General features: G+C 35.4%; 1 protein-coding gene across 1 annotated transcript in view; it reads left to right on the plus strand.

Annotated features, from left to right (window-relative positions):
• LOC136855802 (uncharacterized) overlaps positions 1-25,286 on the plus strand; it is a 151,298-nt gene that overhangs the window by 7,934 nt on the left and 118,078 nt on the right. Inside the window, 2 exon segments of the mRNA XM_067133158.1 lie at positions 14,008-14,647; positions 21,800-21,847. Coding sequence (XP_066989259.1) covers positions 21,812-21,847 — 36 coding nt within the window. The 5' untranslated portion in view covers positions 14,008-14,647; positions 21,800-21,811.

A 25,286-nucleotide genomic window follows, 5' to 3' on the forward strand; every position in this document is an offset into this window, starting at 1 on the left:
GGTTTCTTCTATTTTATGCACCTAGAAAAAAGTGACCACTTGGTGTGGTAATGAACGAACTTCAATTTTGGCCCCCACCCCCTCCCCCAAAATAACTAAAGTCTGGCAAATTGGTGTAAAATTTGGTTTCCTCTGTTTTTGAAAATAGAAAAGGAAGTGACCACGTGATGTAGTAATTTTGGCCCCCCCCCAAAAAAAGGCCACTTAGTGATTAGCCACTAGGTTCAAATTTTGCCCAAAACTGGCTAATTGATGTAAAATTTGGTTTCCTCTATTTAGGCAAATAAAAAAAAGTGAACACGTGATGTAGTCATGAACGAGCTTCAATTTTGGTCCCCCCCCCAAAAAAAAACAGGCCACTTAGTGATTAGTTACCGGGTTCAAAGTTTGCACAATTTTGGCAAATTGAGGTAAAATTTGGTTTCCTCTATTTTTGCAAACAGATAGAAAAAAAGTGAACACGTGATGTAGTAATGAACGAGCTTAAATTTTGGCACCCCACAAAAAAAGAAAAAAACAGGCCACTTAGTAATTAGCTACCGGGTTCAAATTTTGCACAAAACTGGCAAATTGATGTAAAATTTATTTTCCTTTATTTTTGCAAACAGAAAAAAAGTGAACACATGATGTAGTAATGAAGGAGCTTCAGTTTTGGACCCTACCCAACCCCCCCAAAAAACAGGCCACTTAGTGCAAAGTTTGTAGTCAAGATACTGGAATATATCAGAAAAGGCGCCTGTGTGACACAGCCATCGAAAATAACTCGAGGTATTCGGTAGAACAATCACACGTCAAAGTGATTCTCAGAACTCGTCCATGGGGGCGGCCCTTTTTTTTCTTTTTTCTTTTCTCCTTTTTAATGTTTTTATCTTTGCGTGAGTCACTGATATTTCAGTGAATCTGGTTGTTCCTTGTATTTATTTATTTATTTATTTTTCTATTTGTTACAGGATTAAGCTCGGAAATGTGAATCATGGCTAAAATGAATTGTTTGACTATTGTTATCTGTTATGTATATTTATATGTATAAATATTTATGTATATATATACGGTATATATATATGTATATATATATATATATATATATACATATATATATATATATATATATATATATATATATATATATATATATATATATATATATATATATATATATATATATATATAATCGCACATGCACCCAAACGCTTGACTCACCTTCAATGCCAATCAACCCAACAAAAAACGTGATTCAATCAGGTAATGTGTCAACCCACGTATGATGACGTCACGGCTGAATGACGTCACGTTCATTTAAAAAGTTAGGTAAGAAATCAAGGAAAGAAGAAGGATGTATTTTTAGTTTTCTGTAAAGGAAAACTATTGTGCCGGCTTTGTCTGTCCGTCTGCACTTTATTCTTTCCGCATTTTTCTGTCTGCACTTTTTTCTTTCCGCACTTTTTCTGTCCGCACTTTTTTCTGTCCGCACATTTTTCTTTCCGCACTTTTTCTGTCCGCACTTTTTTCTGTCCGCACATTTTTCTGTACGCACTTTTTCTGTCCGCACTTTTTCTGTCCGCACTTTTTTCTTTCCGCACTTTTTCTGTCCGCACTTTTTTCTGTCCGCACATTTTTCTGTACGCACTTTTTCTGTCCGCACTTTTTTCTGTCCGCACATTTTTCTGTACGCACTTTTTCTGCCCGCACTTTTTTCTGTCCGCACATTTTTCTGTACGCACTTTTTCTGTCCGCACTTCTATCAGTCCCCACTTTTCCTGTCAGCACTTTTTTCTGTCCGCCCCCAGATCTTAAAAACTAATGAGGCTAGAGGGCTGCAAATTGGTATGTTGATCATCCACCCTCCAATCATCAAATCTACCAAGTTGCAGCCCTGTAGCCTCAGTAGTTTTTTTTTTTTTATCTTATTTAAGGTTAAAAGTTAGCCATGATCGTGCGTCTGGCACTGCTATTGGTGCCAACAACACAGGCCACCACCGGGCCGTGGCTGAGAGTTTCATGGGCCGCGGCCGAGAGTTTCATGGGCCGCGGTCGAGAGTTTCATGGGCAGCAGTTGGGTTTCATACAGCATTATACACTGTACAGAAAACTCGATTGCTCCAAGAAACTTCGGCGTATTTTATATTTGTTTTATGAGACGTAACAGATTTGACTTATTACAACCCACTGACGCGGCAGATCTCTGTACACGGGTTCTATTCTGCAGCTCACCAGTCGACCCAGACATGAATACATGGTAAAAAAACAAGTAAAAAATGCGCTCAAGTTTCTTCTGCGCAATCGAGTTTTCTGTACAGTGTATAATGCTGTATGAAAATAGCCATCTCAATAGTTTTCTTTTCCAGGAAACTAAAAAAATGACATGAGGCTTCTAGTCTATATCTCTTGATATATATATATATATATATATATATATATATATATATATATATATATATATATTTATATATATATATATATATATATATATATAGGCTATATATATATATATATATATATATATATAGGCTATATATATATATATATATATATATATATATATATATATATATATATATATATATATATATACATATACATGTATATATACAGTATATATATATATATATATATATATATATATATATATATATATATATATATATATATATATATATACACACATGTATATATATATCCAAGAGATAGAATTGCACAAAGAATGAACAAAAATGAATAGATTAGCAAGGAATAAAAGCTGAAACAACCAAAGGAAAGTGTACCTTGATGTACCTGTTCGTACCTGTGGTATTTTTAGGCAAGGACAGACGGCGGATTACAGGGTCAAGAATATGCTTGTTTCTATTCTTTATTGTTTACCTAAGAATAGGAGGGATTGCCATAGCCTCGGCTACGCTGACCATCCTCGTCGCAGCGCCAGTTTTTTTGAAATGGTCAATCAGTCATTTCATAAATTCTTGGGAGTTTAGGCTGGGTGAATGGGCTGATTTTTGTAATAATAATAATAATAATAATAACACTGAAATGCTTTGCTATCCGCATCAAATAATAATAATAATAATAATAATAATAATAATAATAATAATAGAAAAATATTATGCGATATTCATCAGACAGATAAATAGGTAAATAATAATAATAATAATAATAATAATAATAATAATAATAATAATAATAATAACAGAAAATATTTTGCTATGTTCATCAGACAGATAAATAGGTAAATAATAATAATAATAATAATAATAATAATAATAATAATAATAATAATAATATCATTATTATTATTATTATTATTATTATTATTATTATTATTATTATTATTATATGAAATAGACCACAGATTCATCCATTTAATGTATGAGATTCATGAAAACAATTTTTTTTCCTCTCTCTCTCTCTTCACCAATTAGAAACATTGTAAGCAGCAATAAAAAAAAAAAAGCATATTCTCGAGAATACCTTAAATTCACTTTTTAATGTCAACAAAACACATTACGATCTGCAACAAATATGTCATGTCATTGTTGACATATGAAGATGACGCAAGAATATTCACGTGTGTCATCTTTTCCGCCGTTGGTGGTGACTTTGTCATAATAAATATTAATTTTTAGTTTTCTGTAAAAGAAAACTATTGTGCTGGCTTTTTCTGGACGTCCGCGCTTTTTCTGTCCGTAGTTTTTCTGTCTGCACTTTTTCTGTCTGTAGTTTTTCTGTCTGCACTTTTTCTGTCTGCACTTTTTTCTGTCTGCACTTTTTTCTGTCTGCACTTTTTTTCAGTCCGCACTATTTTCTGTCCACACTTTTTCTGTCCGCACTTTTTCTGTCATCACTTTTTCTGTCCGCACTTTTTCTGTCCGCACTTTTTTCTGTCCGCACTTTTTCTGACCGCATTTTTTCTGCCTGCACTTTTTTCTGACCGCACTTTTTCTGTCCACACTTTTTTCTGACCGCAATTTTTATGTCAGTACTTTTTCTGTCCGCACTTTTCTCTGTCCGCACTTTTTCTGTCCGTACTTTTTCTGCCCGCACTTATTTCTGTCTGCACTATTTTCTGTCCTCACTTTTTCTGTCCTCACTTTTTCTGTCCACACTTTTTTCTGTCAGCACTTTTTCTGTCTGCACTTTATTCTGTCCACACTTTTTCTGTCCGCACTTTTTCTGTCCGCACTTTTTCTGTCCGTACTTTTTCTGTCCACACTTATTTCTGTCCGCACTTATTTCTGTCTGCACTATTTTCTGTCTGCACTTTTTCTGTCCGCACTTTTTCTGTCCGCACTTTTTCTGTCCTCACTTTTTCTGTCCGCACTTTTTCTGTCCGCACTTTTTCTGTCCGCACTTTTTCTGTCCGCACTTTTTCTGTCCGCACTTTTTCTGTCCGTACTTTTTCTGTCCGCACTTTTTCTGTCCGCACTATTTTCTGTTCGCACTTTCTTTTTCTGTCCTCACTTTTTCTGTCCGCACTTTTTCTGTCCGCACTTTTTTCTGTCCGCACTTTTTCTGTCCTCACTTTTTCTGTCCGCATTTTTTCTGTCCGCACTTTTTTTTTCTGTCCTCACTTTTTCTGTCCGCACTTTTTTCTGTCAGCACTTTTTCTGTCCGCCCTCAGATCTTAAAAACTACTGAGGCTAGAGGGCTGCAAATTGTTATGTTGATCATCCACCCTCCAATCATCAAACATACCAAATCGCAGCCCTCTAACCTCAGTAGTTTCTATTTTATTTAAGGTTAAAGTTAGCCATGATCGTGCGTCTGGTACCGCTATAGGTGCCAACAACACAAGCCGCCACCGGGCTGTTGCTGAAAGTTTCTTGTGCCACGGCTGAGAATTATATGCTGTACGGAAAACTCGACTGCGCCGAAGATACTTCGGCGCATTTTTTACTTGTTAGTGTTAGGAAAGACTAATCTCGGGCCTCACTGGACCCATTACTGCTCGTTTCAGAACTGTAAGGTCTGTTGACAAGTTTCAGTAATGATTTGACACTTTTTAGGAGCAAAATGAACTTAATAATAATAATAATAATAATAATAATAATAATAATAATAATAATAATAATAATAATTACCACTTGTGTTTTTGATTTTCATAATTCATAGAATAAAATTACGCTATATATGAATTGCATATTTTAAATCCATGGCTTTATTCCACAAAATAAAGTATATTTGGCGTTTGAAAACTAGAGTAAATTGAAACAAGGCCTGGGTTCGATCCCGATGTGAGTCAGCAATGTATTTCTGTCACACACATGATTGTGTGTTCACCACTTCTACTGTATATATATATATATATATATATATATATATATATATATATATATATATATATATATATATATATATATATATATATATATATATATTATACTCTTATTTTTAAATCGTCACTTAAGTCAACAAAAATATTTTGTCCTAGAATAAAAAATAAAAACCTATTTTGAGAGCAAATCGCTGGAGAAAATCCAAGCATTTCAACATGCCGATAAATGAAATGTGACAAAAATGCCAGTTTTCCATTTATTTCCAATTAGTGACTGAATGCCTCATTATAAACCATGACATTATGGACATTTCTGACCAAAACATTGAAGATACAACTCACTGGAATTCCTTTGTGATGCTCCTTTGTTCTTTAACGACCCCAAAAAAGGGGAATGGCAAATGGTGAATATGCATTGCTAGTTCGGGCATGCGCAGGAATGCGAGGTGAATTGTTTTGCTATAAATGGCAATTATGCGAACGAGTTGCCAGATATATCTGTATTTTTTATTATTATTATTATTATTATTATTATTATTATTATTATTATTATTATTATTATTATTATTCTACACGAGAACCCTTAAAAAGGCCATTAATTTGTTAAATAAGCTTCCTACAGAAGAGTGTTTCCATAAGTGTAATATATGTATACAGTATACTGTACACACACACACATACACACACATATATATACATATATATATATATATATATATATATATATATATATATATATATATATATATATATATATATATATATATATATGTATGTGAAAACACAGGAAACTTAAGTAGTATCTTTGTCAAATGCTTATTTAAGAGATCTCACTTATAATACTATAGGTAAATGGAGCATTTAATTTTGGTCAATGTCACACAGAATTTTTCTCGCATCTCTAAAGCATTTTGTCTACAAACTTTGCATGAAAATGGGTGCCCAAATGAACTTCCCATACGTAGGCTAAAGAAGTGTTACAACTCACATAACTCTAGTCTTGCATCAATTAAGGGAAACATATAGTCTTGCATCAATTAAGCGAAACATATAGTCTTGCATCAATTAAGGGAAACATATTAAGTATATGATGCGAAATTTTCCAGAAATAAGCTGGAAAAATGGCAGTAAACGGTGCTCTTATGATCCGATAGGTCTAAGCCATCACTTCGTAGGCAACACAGCTTGCGCAAGAAAGTGAAGTTTAACACGGGCACAATGATGGAGATTTTTGGTTCCCAGATGATTCTTTGGGTGGAGTTGATACTGACATATTGCCTTCGGGTCATGAGAGAGAGAGAGAGAGAGAGAGAGAGAGAGAGAGAGAGAGAGAGAGAGAGAGAGAGAGAGAGAGAGAGAGATCTATGAACCCAGGTGAAGGCAGCCTTTGTATCTGCCATAATTTTGGGCGGAGCATTGATCATGCAACCCACCTTAGCTCAGGGAACGTGTGATGGTAATGAAATTAAATAAAGCTACTGCTGATGAATAATGATACAATGACAATTGTATCAGAGGAACTTTTTATACACTCTGCAAGTCCAAATTGTTCTAAATGTAGAAATGAAAAGATTTAGAATAACATTGTATAAAAAATTACAGAGGTTGGAGAAGAATTCAGAAGCCTGTCATTAGAAGATACAAGATCATTGACTTGAGGCGCGTAAGCGTGGGAAGAGAATGCCAGAGTTCTGATGCAATATTATATATTTATGAATACTGGTATTTCCTTTAATAATAGTCTGATATACCTGCGTGGGGTTATACGAATCTTATCTGTGTAAAACGCAAAACTCAAGGTTCATTCATATATATAGCATATACTGTATATGTGTGTGTGTGTGTTTATGTGTATGGAAGACATGTAAACCTTAAACAGGTAAGGCAGAGAGGACAGAGACACAACAAATAATCAGTTAGCAAACAGAGAGAGAGAGAGAGAGAGAGAGAGAGAGAGAGAGAGAGAGAGAGAGAGAGAGAGAGAGAGAGGGAGAAGAGTGACTCACTGATTGTGACTGCGCTAAAAACCGTTCTAGACCAAGCCCAGAGTTCTTCTTTAGGACATCAGTCAAGAAACCTGCGCTTCTAATCCTATTCATCTTATTACTCTAAAACCCACGGCGGGCAACTGAACGCATGATTACGAGAAAATAATGATATATAGACATATATATATGTATATAGGCCTACATATATATAATATTTAAAAAATGAAGATATACGTCCTGTAACGTAACATTATACCTATACCCCGATGGGGTGGGGCCATTCGTCAGATATTCATCATCAAAGATTTCATATTTCTTCCTGACTAATAGTTCCTTCCTTCTATCTTTTGACGTCTGATGAGATTTGTGTTAGTGGATGTGTATACGCAAGAACAATTTCCGTCAGAGTAAAAATTGTGGGGGTATAAAGCATGATATATATATGTATATGTACATATATATTTACATTAACTTTATCACTTACACAATCACCTGTGCATTGATACAATTACTAACAGGTCCTCATCGAAACTGGATGGTATCCAGCGGAGATATTTATTCAATAGAAATGACAAGCTTTCCAGGACTTGACAATGAGGACTGTTAGCCCTGGAAAGCTTGTAATTTTTACTGAATAAATATCTCCGCTAGATACCATTCAGTTTCAATGAGGTCCTGTTAGTATATATATATATATATATATATATATATATATATATATATATATATATATATATAATATATATATGTATTTATATAAATATAACTATATATTAATATTAACATGGAATATGTTTAAAGAAGTAACTTTCCAATTTCCTGTGTAGCTCTTCTCATCCTCAAAGCTGAAATCTTAGAGGAAAATACAAATATTGTTGTCATTCCGCTCTGCTTATTTACACTCCAGGATACAGGCGAATACTGTACTCAAATGTATATCGGCGCGCAGTTCCATTGCATGTTTAGCACAACTTTGATAAGAGTGGTATTTCAATGGCTGAAACAGCTGTCGGCGCGAGAGTAGATGAATGAATCAGCTTAGCAGCAATTATTGTCGGATCTTTCCTAGATAGTGACCCCAAAAGGGTTACAACCCGGTATGTAGCCACCTTTGCGGGTTTAGTACAAGCCAGTTGGGGATGACCGTAAAAATATAAACAAAAGGCTGTAAATATCATAAAGATAATGACCCCAAGAAATATTAGTCCTAGATAACGACCCCCGAAAACACTTGGGGGTCACTATCTAGGAAAGATCCTTTTTGTATTGTTCTTGACAGCTTCAGCTTTGATAATAAAACATATAGAAAACTGAAACGTGTTAAGGTATCAATTTGACCTGAACACTTTCAGTGGAAGTGATACACAAAAAAATATTAAGGAACTAAAAGTTAAGAGGCCATTATGGCCTTTAAAAATATACGTATTTTACAGTATATATATATATATATATATATATATATATATATATATATATATATATATATATATATATATATATATGAATATATATATATATATATATATATATATATATATATATATATATATATATATATAAAATTTCAGTTTATATTCTGAGTTGAAGTAGATGCCAGGAGAGGAATTCTTTCTGGAACTAATAATAATAATAATAATAATAATAATAATAATAATAATAATAATAATAATAATAATAATTAACAGAATTTTAATTATAACGTTAATACAGGTACACGCACCTGTACAGAATTGTAATTAATAACGATAATACTAACAATAACACTTAATAATAGAGCAATTATAATTACTGTCGTCGCCTTAACAAGTTGAAACACCTGTACAGCGTATAATCAAAGCCGCCGAAAATAGATATATTTTTCGTCTCGGTATAATGCTGTATGAGCCGCTGCCCATGAAACTTTAACCACGGCAGTATATCGTTGCCAGACGCATGATTATGGCTAACTTTAACCTTAAATCAAATAAAAACTACTGAGGCTAGAGGGCTGTAATTTGGTATGTTTGATGATTGGAGGGTGGATGATCAACATACCAATTTGCAGCCCTCTAGCCTCAGTAGTTTTTAAACTCTGAGCGCGGACAGAAAAAGCGCGGACAGGAAAAAGAGCGGACGGACAGACAAAGCCGGCGCAATGGTTTTCTTTTCAGAAAACTAAAACAGAACAAATAAACCAAAACACAACCGAGAAATTCCACATCTGCAAGAAGAGAAGAAACTCCTTGTTCAAGATTAGCCTTGTAATCTTTTTTTTTTTTCTTCTTTATAGCCTGCCACCCCCATATATGTGTAGCTCCAAGATGGAGCAGAGACAGGGAGGCGGGGCGGGAGGGAGCGAGAGAGAGGGAGAGAGGGAGGGAGGAATTTCAGATGACTGTCCTCTCCAACCCTCCACTTGCTCCAAAGGAGCCCTTTGCTGGTTCTTTAGGTTTGTATATACATATATATATGTATACAGATATATACATATATATATATATATATATATATATATATATATATATATATATATATATATATATATATATATATATAATCTCTGCAAGTCCTTTTGACATGAGGCTTCCTGTTTCCACACTGGCTGCGACCCAACGCAGTCACACAACCGCTAGATAATCGTTTATTGCCAATGTTAAAAAGAGCGGCATTAAAGTTTTCAGGACATGGTTCCCCGTGGAATCGATCGCAAGTTAACCCCTTCACAAACACTATCTATCTATCTATCTATAATGTAGATACACATATATATCTGTGTAGACACAGCTAAAATTAACAAGAAACTGAACGTGTTAGTCATAAAATAAATAAAAAAATAATATTATTTAAAGATGGTCGTCCAGTATAATTAGTACAGTATAAGAACTTGATGTCCTCAAATACTTACTTTTTATTCTTTATTTTTTAATTGTTACTCTTTTTCATAATCTTTGTCTTATTTATTAAAATGTTCAGCCACTCGTACAGAACGAGTCTAAAGGAGGTTTAACTTACATTAACAAATTTTTTTTTTAGAGTACCCAGGTTTAAAATAAGAGAGAGAGAGAAAGAGATAATAGGAAATTAATTAACAGTAGATAAATGAACTTACATGGGACAAGGTACATTAAAGCACTATACCCTACCTAGGATACTGCATCAACAGGACAGCCTGAATTATTAGGGCTAAAAGTATATACACCAAATTTTGCTGCTCAAAGGTACATAAGGAAATGTGGAATCAAGATATGTAAAAAAAGAGTAACTCATAAATAAGTCTATACAACATATATATTAGTGTCAGTGTTATGAACTTTAGCAACAAATAGATAACGTGTTTAGATTTGTCTCAAAATGTAATAAATACTTAAATGACCCACAGACCACCTCTACCCAAAGTTTGATAAAAATCCACAGGCAACTTTCTGAGATAAATTTTCTACAGACAGACAGACAGTCAGAAAAAAAAACCTGAATCCATATCAGCACTGGAATCTCTGTCAAAATCCAGTCATCTCTTGAACTGAATTGAATATAGAATTTAGGCCAAAGACCAAGCACTGGGACCTATGAGGTCATTAAGCGCTGAAATGGAAGTCGACCGTAAAAGGTTTGAAAGGTGCAACAGGAGGAAAACCTCAAAGCAGTTGCACTACGAATCAACAGTTAGGAGAGGGTTGAGGAAATTATGATGGAAGAAAGAGAATATGAAAGGAGGTCCAGTAAAAGGAACGAAAGGAGTTGCAGCTAAGGCCCATGGAAGGCACGCTGCAAAGATCCCTAGTAATGCCTACAGTGCACCACCTGAGGTGCAGTGACACTACCCCCCTACGGGACCAATCAACTCTTGATTGGTCCTAAGGGCACCCATCTGAAAAATCTCACAGAATTTCACTGATAAATATTTTAGATAATAATTGATTTGGAAAGCAAGACTAACAAGCAACAGGAAGCACACACACGAAAACAAACACAAACCCAGGAGCCACATCCGTATCTGCGTCTTTATCAAAATCGAATCAATTCTTCCTTAGCCCGCGGGCGTGGGCGTAGCTGGGTTTCAGTATCGGAGGGGGTTGGTGGTGCTGGGGAGACTGGAAATTGATCTTCAAAATAAAGTCATATATTCTTTTTAACATTTTGTCGTTGGTGCTTAATCACGGAGCATGCGCATTAGTCTTTGTTCGTTCACTGTAGACTGTACTGCGTCAGTCCACATAATGAAATTGCTCTTTGTGCCAAAATTTATCTTGGGCACACGCCAGCTTTCAACCCACTCCCATCCTAACCGTTCACCACCCTATGGACTGACAATCTACACAATATCGCGGAAATTTATGACAAATTTGTCGAGATATCTTTTAGACTAACAGACAGACAGACAAAACAAACTAAACAGGCACTGGGTGAATACATAATCCCCTAGAGGAACCACCAACCACAATTGCTACTTGGCGGTGGAGCTGACGGGAATTCGTTATTCAGTCTGTGAAGTGATGACGCAGAAAACGGCTCCGCCGAGAGCCATATAAAGACTTCCTACTACTCTAGTCCCCTTTTTGCTGGGACTGACTAGGAGGAGCGTATCTAGTGTCGATAAGATGATTCAACCTTCAGAGACAGGGACAAGTTGAAGAAAATAACTGTAAGTTATTGTCTCCAGAATTAAGCCACTTTGTGGCGTTCAGACTTCAGAGCCTGAGGACAGAATAAAAAAAACTAGATGGTATTCAACCCTTAGGGAGGAGGACTGACCTCAGGAAAATAACTACAGTAGTTAGTCTTAGATGGCACACCAGATAAAAACAAGTGGCAGACCAGGAAAATAGAGCTACATAGATGGAATTCAATCTTGGAAGACGAGTTCAGGCCTGGTGAAAATAACTACACCATGTCCTTAGAAGAAAATAACTAAATGACATTCAGATTTTGGAGTCTTAGGACATACCAAACGAAAATGACTAGTGGGTACTCAAGGTTTGGAGACGAGGATTGGCCTGAAAAGCTAACTTGGTCGTTTCTAAACTGCAGGGACTATCCGAAGATATCGTTTATTAGTACAGTTTGTCGACCACACAACATAGAAATGGGTATATATAATACTTTGATCCCGAGGGGCTAGTACTAAACACGGCGTCCCAAGGAACTTCCGCCATGTTTAGAACTAGCACCTCGGGGATCAAAGATATCGTTTATTAATAAAATTTGTCGACCACACAATATAGAAATGGGTGCATGCAATACTTTGATCCCCGAGGGGCTAGTACTCAACATGGCGTCCCAAGGAGCTTCAGCCACGTTTAGTACTAGCACCTCGGAGTAGGTGACGCTCAGATAACAAGCCAAAGTAGCTCCGAAGTAACTAAACGGAATGCAACTTTTGGCTTCCGAAGACAAAGTCTGTGGAGAAAGTAACTGGATGTTTCTGATAAACTTCGGCTCCCGAAGCGAGAAACTAAGCATACTTTGACTCATGAAGACCAAACCTAAAGTTAATAATGGATATGATCCCAACTTTGTCTTCTCGAGGCGCAACCTGGAAAATTTAACTATGAACGATCTAAGCTTTGGCTTCTGAAGACAAACCTAATAAAGTTAACTAGATAATGACTCAAACTTTGGCTTCGGAAGACAAACCCGAATCTTTCGGAGCCGAGGACTTATCTGAAGGACTTTGAAGACAAACGCGGGAGTAACGTTCGCAAAAAGAAGCAACTAATCATCTCTTCAAGTTTCCTTAAAGGGAGCAGCCGTCCACCTGTGCTGTAAGACGCAGGCGTCGTTGACCTTTGCTCATGTAACGCCGATGTATATATACATATATAAAACAGTTTACAACAGTTTGGAGAACAACTGCCTGTTCGGTGCGCAATTTAACGGTCTAGTTTTATTCCCAAACAGAACAAGTAAAAAATGCGCCGCAAGTTTCTTCGGCGCAATCGAGTTTTCTGTACAGCCGCTACAACCACGGTCCCATGGTGGCCTGGCCTATATCGTTGCCAAACACACGATTAAGGCTAACTTTAACCTTAAATAAAATAAAAATTACTGAGGCTAGAGGACTGCAATTTGGTGTGTTTGATTATTGGAGGGTGGATGATCAACATACCAATTTGCAGCCCTCTAGCCTCAGTAGATTTTAAGATCTGAGGGCGGACAGACAAAGTGCGGACGGACAGACAAAGCCGGAACAATAGTTTTATTTTACAGAAAATTAAGAATACTTAATTTTTGGCGCAAAGTTTGGCGGACTTCAATTTTGTACTATTATAGAGAATATCGTCGTGCTTTTTGCAAAACTGAATGGACTTTAATTCTGTACGAAAAAAAAAAAAAACTATTCCCTTGTTGGTGAAAAGTTTGGCGGACTTTAGTTTTAATGAGAAACACATTCGCCGTATGGTACTAAGTTTTTTTTTTTTTAGATGGGTTTCAGTTTTAAATCAATATTGAGGAAAACTGTAATCCGCGCAAAATTTCAAGGACTTCAGTTTTATACCAAAGTAGAAAAAAAAAAAAAAAAACACTCCCCAATTGGTGCAAAGTTTTGCTACAAGATCTAAAGGATAGCTTGAGCCCCCGCCACACACACACACACACACACACATACAAAGCACTCGCGTGACGTCACGTTAGAATGTACCAAAAACAAACGAATGTCTACTGAGGCTTCACAAAAGATATATTATAGAATGTACCGGTTCTTCAGTTCAATAGAACGTTCCTCCATTTAGTAATCATTTACCAACTTCTTGTTATGTAATCTATTTTCAAAAGGTTGTTAGTGTTATCACTACAATGTAATAACAATGTAACACCTGTTAGTTGTAACGAAAAAGTTTGTGAGCGAAAATGACAACCAAATCTGAGTGAGATTATTTTGAAGACGTTTTGAGAGCTCTCTCACCCGCGCCATATACGAACAGAAGGAAAGAGAGCTGGAGAGAGAAAGAAAGAGTCAAAGAGTTCCTTGTTATTCAGTGGAAGAAAACAAGTGAGCTTTCATAAAGGACAGGTGAACTCCTCTCTCCCTCTCAGTACTATTTACTAATTGAAGGAAAAGAACGAGAGAGAGAGAGAGAGAGAGAGAGAGAGAGAGAGAGAGAGAGAGAGAGAGAGAGAGAGAGAGAGCTCTTCTCTCTGCGCTATCTAATGGGTGAAGAAGAACTGAAGAAACCTCTTCCCGCATAAAACAAGGGAATAACGCTGCACCTCACGCGGATAGTGTAGTGTGTGCCCGCAACTGTGTTTGTGGGGCGAGCGCTTAGGAACCAGGAACCAGGAACCAAGAACGAACGATGAAAAAACAGGAAGCGACGTTTATCTCGAAGCATCTCTTCATAACGAGATAAGAGAATAGCCTCAAAGATAAGCGAACGGATGCTACGAGCAGCCTCTTCTCCCTCTGAGTAAATAGGTGAGTCTGATTGTTTAGTTAATTATGTGTCCTTCAATATTTATCTGTTTAGATTTAGGTTGATGTTGCTTTATTCGTATAGAATTTTGTAAAATGGATCTCATGTATTATAACATTCCTATTTTTTTTTTTTTTTAGATTTTATAACTTTTTTGGTATTGGTTCAATTATTTATCGTTTTGGTTTTAGGTTACCATTGCTTTACACCTTTTAATTCTTAAAAGAAAATGCTTTCAAATATCATATAAAAGTATTTTTGACCATACCATGGACCACCTTCATGCAAGAGCCCGTGCTAGCAGGAATCCAGCTTAAAATAAAGTGACTAATATATGTCCTATATCTCCATCGTTTCTATATAGATATTTATTTACGCTATTTAATATATCAATTAAAAAATACTGTAAAGATGAATTTCCAATTTATATATAGATAAATTCAATATAACCAAAAATACAAATGGCTAGCCTGATATTTCAGTTGAAATGCAAATATCTGACTGGAATGTACTGTGAAGTTTAGCTTTAGGGTAATTTTAAGATTTATTTCATGGGGAAAATATGTAAAACAGGTCTATTTCATATCTATAATACTCAATTCACTTTACAACGATTCAATTTTGCACTACTTTGCTCCTGGTGATGTCAGAATAGCTCAGTAATTAGCTGTATTATGCATTAGCGGAATTACGGGTGGCAAGTGACTCGATACACTTTTTATATTAAGTAATCCGTGTAATTATTACATTGGATTTTCTTATAATAAAGGACTGGCCACCAATTTTGAGACGAAAGAGATTCTTTTATTAATTTAAGGAGGGGAGCAACCCTTCACTTATTCAGACCCAAATGGTATTGAGAACAAAACGTAATTGAAAACTAATTTACTGCAAGAAGAAGAAGAAGAAGAAGAAGAAGAAGAAGAAGAAGAAGAAGAAGAAGAAGAAGAAGAAGAAGAAGAAGAAGAAGAAGAAGAATTCAGAGCTGGTAACCGCAGTTCAAAACCTTTATATCCCAAACCTGGATTGTTTACGTCCAACTACAATCAATGTTTATTTACGTTGTGTTTTATAGGCCCTTTGTACCTCAAAGAAGGGAAATGTCCCACCATAAAAACGAATGAAATAATCCCTAGCCTATTGCCTGAAGTTTTAGTGGGCTATTCCGTATCACAAGGAAAACCAACGGAAGCATGTTTATCGTCTTTACAGATGTTGTTTTTAAAGACCAGCGGGAGAGCACCCTAATGTGGTTATCCATCCTGGCCTAAGGAGAGAGAGAGAGAGAGAGAGAGAGAGAGAGAGAGAGAGAGAGAGAGAGAGAGAGAGAGAGAGTGTCATGTGAGGTATACGCTCGTTACCGTTAAAGTAATTTATAGAAAATGGTAACTCTTTTAGTATGATAGAAAACGAATATTGCATTTTGGGGGTAACATTAGTATTAAGCTCAACATTCTCTCTCTCTCTCTCTCTCTCTCTCTCTCTCTCTCTCTCTCTCTCTCTCTCTCTTCTTTCCTGCTCTTTACCTGTTTTCTTGGGTCATGGTCTCCATACAACCGGTCTTTGGAGACGATAAAAAATCTCCAAAGACAACAAACAAACATGTTTTTCCGTAGTGATACGGGGCAGGCCACTAAAACGTGAGATAATGTGAATTCTTTTATCATGTTTTGCAATGGGGTATTCCCTTCCCTCTTCCAGTTACAATAGGTGTCGAAAACAATGTAAATAAAAAGTGATTTTCAGCCGAAAGATACAAAGTAGTTAGAAATAAACAACCTAAAGCTGGCAATTTTTACGAATGATAGGTTTTAAATTGCAGTTAACAGCTAGGAGTTATTTACGTCCAGCTGCGTTTTATGTTTCTGACAAAATTATTCTTTTTTATTTACAAGTGGCTTTCCAAACCACTTAAAACTCTCTCTCTCTCTCTCTCTCTCTCTCTCTCTCTCTCTCTCTCTCTCTCGTTTTCTCTGTTATTTCTCTCCGTTTCTGTTTTCCTGTTTTCCTTTTTTTTTTTTTTTTTGTCAGGCTGGTTAACGACTTCAGGGTGCCCCTTACAATATGACTTTATAGAAAAAAATTGTGAAAACGATAAACAGACTAATCAAGTTCCTCTCTCTCTCTCTCTCTCTCTCTCTCTCTCTCTCTCTCTCTCTCTCTCTCTCTCTCTCTCTGTGCTTAATAGGTAGATCCATTTTTATATCTTTGACCTTTCATTTCAACCCTTCTTGACTCGTCCCAGAAAATAAGTCGGCTGATTTTCGATAAACCGGCTTTATGCCAGCACAAGCATTCCCCCGAGGCAGCTCGTAAGTTTTGTGAGGTGTTAAAGGTAATAAGAGGCCTAGTGTTGACCTTTCGACTCGTCCAACCAACAGAGAGAGAAGAATATAATGCCGCCTGTTAAGAGAAATTCAGATGAATTTGAGTCCTTCCATGACTTAGTTTTTATGTGTGTTTAGAATTAAACTCTGTAACTTGGGCTCCGGTTTTTTGTTTTCTGTAAAAGAAAACTATTGTGCCGGCTTTGTCTGTCCGTCCGTCAGCACTTTTTCTGCCCGCCCTCAGATCTTAAAGACTACTGAGGCTAGAGGGCTGCAAATTGGTATGTTGATCATCCACCCTCCAATCATCAAACACACCAAATTGCAGCCCTCTAGCCTCCTCAGGAGTTTTTATTTTATTTAAGGTTAAAGTTAGCCATTATCGTGCTTCTGGCAACAACATAGGCCAGACCACCACCGCCTCATGATTAAAGTTTCATGGGCCGCAGCTCATACAGCATTATACCGAGACCACCGAAAGATAGATCTATTTTCGGAGGCCTTGATTATACGTTGTACAGAAAACTCGATTGTGCCGAAGAAACTTCGGCGTACTTTTTACTTGTTTTTATTATGTTTTGAGATGGTACTGGTCACTCAGGTCTTATCCCCGAGTCCCTCTCTCTCCCTCCACCTCACCACAGCTACGACCCTCAACAGTCAACTAACAAGCGGTACATCATTCACCACAAGGGCATACTTGCATTTTTAAGAAGTTCTCTCTGATTGGTTGGATTCTTTCTCTGTAATATAGGTTTAACACCACTTTTACGATCTTATTCCATTTGCTGATTATCAGCGCAATTCATTTAATTTTTTTTAAGTAAACCGCAGACAATAGGTTTATTTATTTATCTCTCTCTAAATAAATATATATATATATATATATATATATATATATATAATATATATATATATAATATATATAAATATATATATATATATATATATATATATGTGTGTGTGTGTGTGTGTGTGTGTATATATAACTGATATTTCTTCAGTCTGCTAAGTAAAGGACTAAAGTCGAGAGGCCTTGTAGCACTCCATTGTTTCTCTTTCCTTCGTGGATTTTGTTTTATATATATATATATATATATATATATATATATATATATATATATATATATATATATATATATATATGTAAATAAAGACAAAATCCACAAAGGAAAGAGAAACAATGGAGTGCTACAAGGCCTTTCGACTTTAGTCCTTTACTTAGCAGACTGAAGAAATATCAGTTATACACACAGACACACATACACACATATATATATATATATATGTATATATATATATATATATCATACATATATTTATGAACATGGATATGTATACAATCTTCTTTAGAAATAACATCCCAAAAAACTGATTTCCTTTGAATATAGTATAAAATCATTTGTATAAACGCATAGATTTACGAGCTGATGGGCATATCTAACTATTTTTCCCAACAATGCATTCATGTAACGTAGGCAGTGGATGATATTTTCGTGTATTCATCTTCAGTTTCCCTTCTTCAAGGAGAGGCAGACAACTTCATGACTTGGGGAACACCTGACTAACCATGTCTGCCTTGAAATAAGTAAGGAAAGAGGACGCAGTACCCGCTAAAAATACTGTCCAACAGCCTTGCTATTTCTTGGATAAATTCAAAATAAACCCTCTGTTAGTTGATTTGTTCTCCGTAGGAGGGTAGTGCCGTCAGTGCACCTCATGCGGTGCACTGTAGGCATTACTTGAGGTTCTCTGCAGCGTGCCTTCGGCCCCTAGCTGCAACCCCTTTCGTTCCTTTTACTGTACCTCCGTTCATATTTTCTTTCTTCCAACGTACTTTCCAGCCTCTCCTAACGACTGATTCGTAGTGCAACTGCGAGGTTTTCCTCCTGTTACACCTTTCAAATTTTCTTCCGTTAGTTTCCGTTTCAGCGAAGAATGACCTCATAGGTCCCAGTGCTTGGCATTTGGCCTAAATTCTATATTCAGTTCAGTTGGTTTGTTTATTTGTTACGGTGGATTGCAATGAAATTTCTGTAGGTCGGAAGGATTTTGGTAAAAAATGAGCTGATTAGATCTCATCACGAATCCGGATTCGGATGCTGATACAAGACAGCTATTTAGGCAAAAAGTCTTAAATGAGATTTTTTTTTTTTTTTTACTGAGATAATCTTACTGACAAAATACGAAAACTTCTTTTTCTATGTCAATGAATAAATAACCCCAAATAATAAAAAAAACAGAAAAATTATTTGAAATTCCATTATGCTGAAAAAATTCAGGTAATACATCTGAAAAGAAAATCCTTTATAAAGCCAGGGCGTAACTGTAAACAAGTAAAATATGCGCCGAAGTTTCTTCGGCGCAATCGAGTTTTCTGTACAGCTACTACAGCGTATAATCAAGGCCACCGAAAACAGACATATCTTTCGGTGGTCTCGGTATAATGCTGTATGAGCCGCGGCCCATGAAGCTTTAACCACGGCCAGGTGGTGGCCTATCCTATACCGTTGCCAGAAGCACGATTATGGCTAACCTTAACCTTAAATAAAATAAAAACTACTAAGGCTAGAAGGCTGCGATTTGGTATGTGTGATGATTGGAGGGTGGATGATTAACATACCAATTTGCAGCCCTCTAGCCTCAGTAGTCTTTAAGATCTGAGGGCGGACAGAAAAAGTGCGGACAGGAAAAAAGTAAGGGCGGACAGAGAAAGCCGGCATAATAGTTTTCTTTTACAGAAAACTAAAAATTTAGAAAAAAAATATTTGAAATTCTAATATGCTGTAAAAATTCAGGTAATAGCTTTTAAAAGAAATGCCTTTACACAGCTAGGGAATAATTGTAAAAAAAAAAAAACCACACGAACCCATCCTTAACTCGCTCGAATACAGTTTTAAAAACAAAACCATAAAACACGCGAAAACATTGCATTTTGTATCTCTCAATGGTCAGTTTGCGAACTGAAAGTAATAAACTTTGTTAGTGAAGGTTAGCTTATTATTGTTGCACTAAAGAGGTCATGTTGAAGGTCAGCTATGAAATAAAAATAATTTTTAAAATCCTGTATCATAATATGAAAACCAGTTAAAAATATAAAAGTTTTTCCAGGGCAGTTTAATAATGGATGCACTTAAAAATGTTTTAAATTGAAAATTGATGTAAAGAGGCTTCATGAATGCTGAAGGTCATATCTTCAATAAAAGTGGAAAAACATAATCAAACGCCATTTCACGATAGAAAACCACCAGAAAAGCAAACGAAACACACAATGATCTTCTTAGGTCAGCACTTTGTAAATCTACGTAAAGCAAATAACAATTGACTTACAGAGAGACTGAGCAAGTTGAGACTCATCTTGAAGGATCTCTGAATCGGATTTTTAACGACAGATAAATGACCTAACATAATAAAATCTCTTTCAAAGACCACTCTGTATTATAATCGCCCCCAGAGCCAGCAAGCGTTGCCTTAAGGAGGACAACCAGCACTCGAGATGAAATCAAAAGGATTGTGTGGTTGCGTCATTGACGGATCCGGCAAAAGAACAGTTGCTCAGTAAAAGAACGAGTTTTCGATCCTGCTTTATGTAGTAATGTTTCTCAGTACTGTTAGAAATGAGTGTGGTTTGAGTCATCCCAGATGTAAGAGAGAGAGAGAGAGAGAGAGAGAGAGAGAGAGAGAGAATTTCGAATTAGCAGTATATCATCTTCACACAAGACTGAATTTGTTGTAATTTACAAGGACCACAAGATATGAGAGAGAGAGAGAGAGAGAGAGAGAGAGAGAGAGAGAGAGAGAGAGAGAGAGAGAGAGAGAGAGAGAGAGAATTTCTAAGTACTTGTGCACGATCTCCGCACAGTTCTGCATTTGCTTGGGTTATAATTTAGCCCACTAGCCGAGAGAGAGTATATTTCATATTTACAGGTCCACAAGATTTGTGTGTGTGAGAGAGAGAGAGAGAGAGAGAGAGAGAGAGAGAGAGAGAGAGAGAGAGAGAGAGAGAGATTACTTGATCTTTAAACTCTCAAAAGGAAATGTTGCTATCGTGGTCAATGTCATTCTGAATCAAATATTGTACAATTAGAGTGCAATAAAGAGAGAGAGAGAGAGAGAGAGAGAGAGAGAGAGAGAGAGAGAGAGAGAGAGTAAACGGAAACCGTAGCCAGGGGGCCTGATCTGAAGCAGTGTCATGGCCAGTGAACGTACGAGATGATCTCACAAGGGCATTTACAGGCTACACGAAGTCAGATGAAAATGGGAAATTCTCTCCCTATGTACGTAGTACGTACGTTATCGCGTCCACGTTACATTCCTTGATAATGAATAGATGTGAAATGATGAACCTCAGTCATAAAATAGTTTAAATAAATATAAGATATTTAATATTTGAATTGTGATAAGCAACATATTAGATGGAAATTCACTGTCACTCTCAGATGGATGTCCATGCAACAGCAAGAAAATATTGACAAAAATCCTGTTTTTAAACTTTGTTTACACCTTCTCTCGGCCGTGACACATTTTATAACAGTTATTGATAATGAAACACTAAATATGTAATATAAAAAAACGAAGTATTCCAGTTATCAAATGAAGAATAATGAACAGTTTCAGACTGCTCCTTAGATCAAGAATTCGTGCTGCCAGGATGCCAACCTATCTAAAAGTATCAACGAAAATACCAAAGAATTTGACTCCCAACATGTGATGTCTCAGTCAAGGAACATTTTTGAAAGTATGATTTATCTTAAACATAAAGAATGAAGAAATGATCTCCATCCATATTTTTCTAAAGAATGCTAATGCCGTCAATTATCTTTCCAGGAATTTACCACAATGGACACATCTTCAGTCGACTTCTTTTGGTCGGAGGTAAGGGATGTTGAATCTTTTAATTTGGTTAATATACATGAGCTTGTGCACACACACACATACACACACAGAAACACACGCGCGCACACGCACACGCATATATATATATATATATATATATATATATATATATATATATATATATATATATATATATATATATATATATATATATATATACATGGGTAATATTATAAACTTAATGACTTGTGTGGAATCAGTATCAAACTTTCCTTGGTATTTCTTGCAAGATTACTATTTTACAATGCGTTGAAATCACTTGAAGATTATCGCTTGATGGGGTTAGTGTTTTCTTTGGCTTGATTTCAATAAGACGAGAATGTGTGAACGTGTGTTTGTGTTGATAATCAATACGTAGATACGGAATGCACACTAACACACACGCGCACGCACAAACGCACGCACGCACACGCAGATATATATATATATATATATATATATATATATATATATATATATATATATATATACGAGTATATATACATATATATAGTAAAGTCACGCGTGTTTAAGTGACTAAGATTCATAAATATACTGTACATACATATATATGTATATAGATTATATATACTGTGTATGTATATGTGTATATATATGTATGTATATATATAAATATTTCATTTTATATTTTTATTTCCAGTCAAATCTGATTCAAAACTAACCGATTTCACAGCTGGAAGCGATGAAAACATTACAAAAGAATATATTCCTGCCAAGAAGCCTAGAGTATCAGGTGATTGTCAACTCCTTTTAAAATAGGAATGTTCAATAAAGAAACCAAATTAGTCATTCTAGATCGCAGTATTACCAGTATGATACACCTCACTGCTTCCTAACTGGTGTCAAGTGTGGAATGCCTACAAGAAGCTTTAATTTCTCTCTCTCTCTCTCTCTGTATTCGTAGCATTAATTAGAAATTTAACTATATCCCGAATTCATTCATATCCAGGTAAACGGTTTTTATATATTTGTAAGTTTCAGTATCATTTGCCTGTCTGTCTGTCTGTCTATCTGTTTCTCGATGCACTTGAAAGTGTAATTCAGTATTTAATTATTTGTTGATTTTGTCCCATCAAAACAAATGGTTTTGTGATTTTATCATCTGGAGAGATCCTTCTCTCTCTCTCTCTCTCTCTCTCTCTCTGATCAAATCAATTTTCAGTGTCCTCATGCACAACATACATACACACAAACACACACACACACACACACACACACACACACACACACACACACACACACATATATATATATATATATATATATATATATATATATATATATATATATATATATATATCTCATGAGGGAGAAAGAGATTAAGTACACATATATACATGTGTGAATATACACATGCATATGCACACACAAACATACGTATATATATGTATATATATATATATGTACGTATATATATGCATATATATGTATATATACATAAATATACACACACAGTATATATATATATATATATATATATATATATATATATATATACATATATATGTATATATGTATGTATATATATATATATATATATATATATATATATATATATATATATATATATATATATATATATATATATATATATATATATATATATATATATATATATATATATATATATATATCATTACGGTTCCTTAAAGAATACTTAATTTTATTTATTTTACTTTACTTTCAGTCAAGCCAGATTAAAATTAAATGATAGAAAATCAAGCGAAGAATGAAACTGAAAGTGATATCAACGCGTTAGAAAGAGCAATCGTACCGAGCCTTGAGCATCAAGGGATTTCAACGCCGTGTAAATAGTTATCAAAACCTCAAATGAAAGTTCGATATAGTAAACCGTATTAGTCACTCTAGATTGTAATATTACCAGCATGATACACATCACAGCTTCCTCACTGCCGTCGAAAGTGGAATGCTTATAAAAAGCCTCTCTCTCTCTCTCTCTCTCTCTCTCTCTCTCTCTCTCTCTCTCTCTCTCTCTCTCTCTCTCTTTGTACTCACTAATTCAAAATTCAATTATGTTTCGAATTTACTCTTAACCAGATAAATGTTTTCGCAAATTTTCAAGTTTCACCATTCTCTGTCTCTCTGTCTGTCTGTCTCTGTGTCTGCATGTCTGTCTGTCTCTCAGTCTCACTGTCTTTCTGTTTGTCTCTCCATCCATATTAACTATTCAAATATTTATTGATTTAACCGTAACAAGATAAATGTTTTGGTGATTCTATCAGTTGGAAAGCTCCTCTCTCTCTCTCTCTCTCTCTGTCTGTCTGTTTTCAATGCCAAATTTGTCTTTTATTGTCGTCATGCATAATCCGTCTGAAATACGAATTATTTTCAACAATTCCCTCCCGTTCTCTTTCCCGTATAGGGATACATGGCGACAAAGCGAAATGATGCTAAAGCGTAGCCTGAGACATTTAGCAATGGCTTTTATAAACCTATTGTCATACTAATTGTCAATGGCTTCTTGGGTTTTATTCCTTAAGAGATTGCGTAATATTATCCTCATTGCTAATAGATTCACAGTTTCGTGAAAAACAATTTTTGTAATAAAAATCCACAATTATATAGTAAATATATTACTATGTAAAATAAACCAAAGACTTTCGAACACTTGAACGGTGTTACTCATCAGTGCTAACGTTAAAATGTAAGTTAGCACTGATGAGGAACACCGTTCAAGTGTTCGTAAGTCTTTGGTTTATTTTACATAGTAATATATTTACTATATAATTGTGAATTTTTATTACACATTATCCTCAGTGTTCAAAACATGAAAATATTTATGCAGTATAAGCTTCAAAGGTCGTATGTCATAAAAGCAACCTTCTATTGATCAGGGAGCCATAGTATGAAAAATATGAAAGTAACAAAGAGAATCCTATTGTGTGAAACAATGCTGAGAAACATAGTACCTGATAGATTATAAGAAATATACGTCTGCATTTTTCATGGGACAGGTACACTAGTATGTAATAGAGAACATAATATAAAAAGATAAATCGACAAACTTATGAAAATATGCGTGCGTAGTTAGCGATGTCAATCACATTAACTAAGGGATAGCTGATAGGATTTGAGATATTTCATCAGGAGCACTGGGAAGAAATGTACTCCACAGTTTTGTGGTGTTGGAGAAGGAGGACTTTCGGTATACGTAACTGAGATAGTGTCACCTCAACAAATGGAAAACTGAATAAATAAATAATACAATGGTAGCAGCAGTAGGATTTCCTCTTTGTTTGTCTGTCTCTCAGTATGGTCTATTAATGTAAATACTAGCCAGCACGTCTCACAAGTGGATAGATCCACGTTCGATCCCCGAACCAGCCGACGTAAGGCCCAGTCTGGGAGTATTTCCTTAATATCCAGCATGACTGTTGACCTTAAATGCGATTATGTA

The sequence above is a fragment of the Macrobrachium rosenbergii genome, chromosome 33, assembly GCF_040412425.1.
Source record: "Macrobrachium rosenbergii isolate ZJJX-2024 chromosome 33, ASM4041242v1, whole genome shotgun sequence".
Classification (NCBI taxonomy): Eukaryota; Metazoa; Arthropoda; class Malacostraca; order Decapoda; family Palaemonidae; genus Macrobrachium; species Macrobrachium rosenbergii.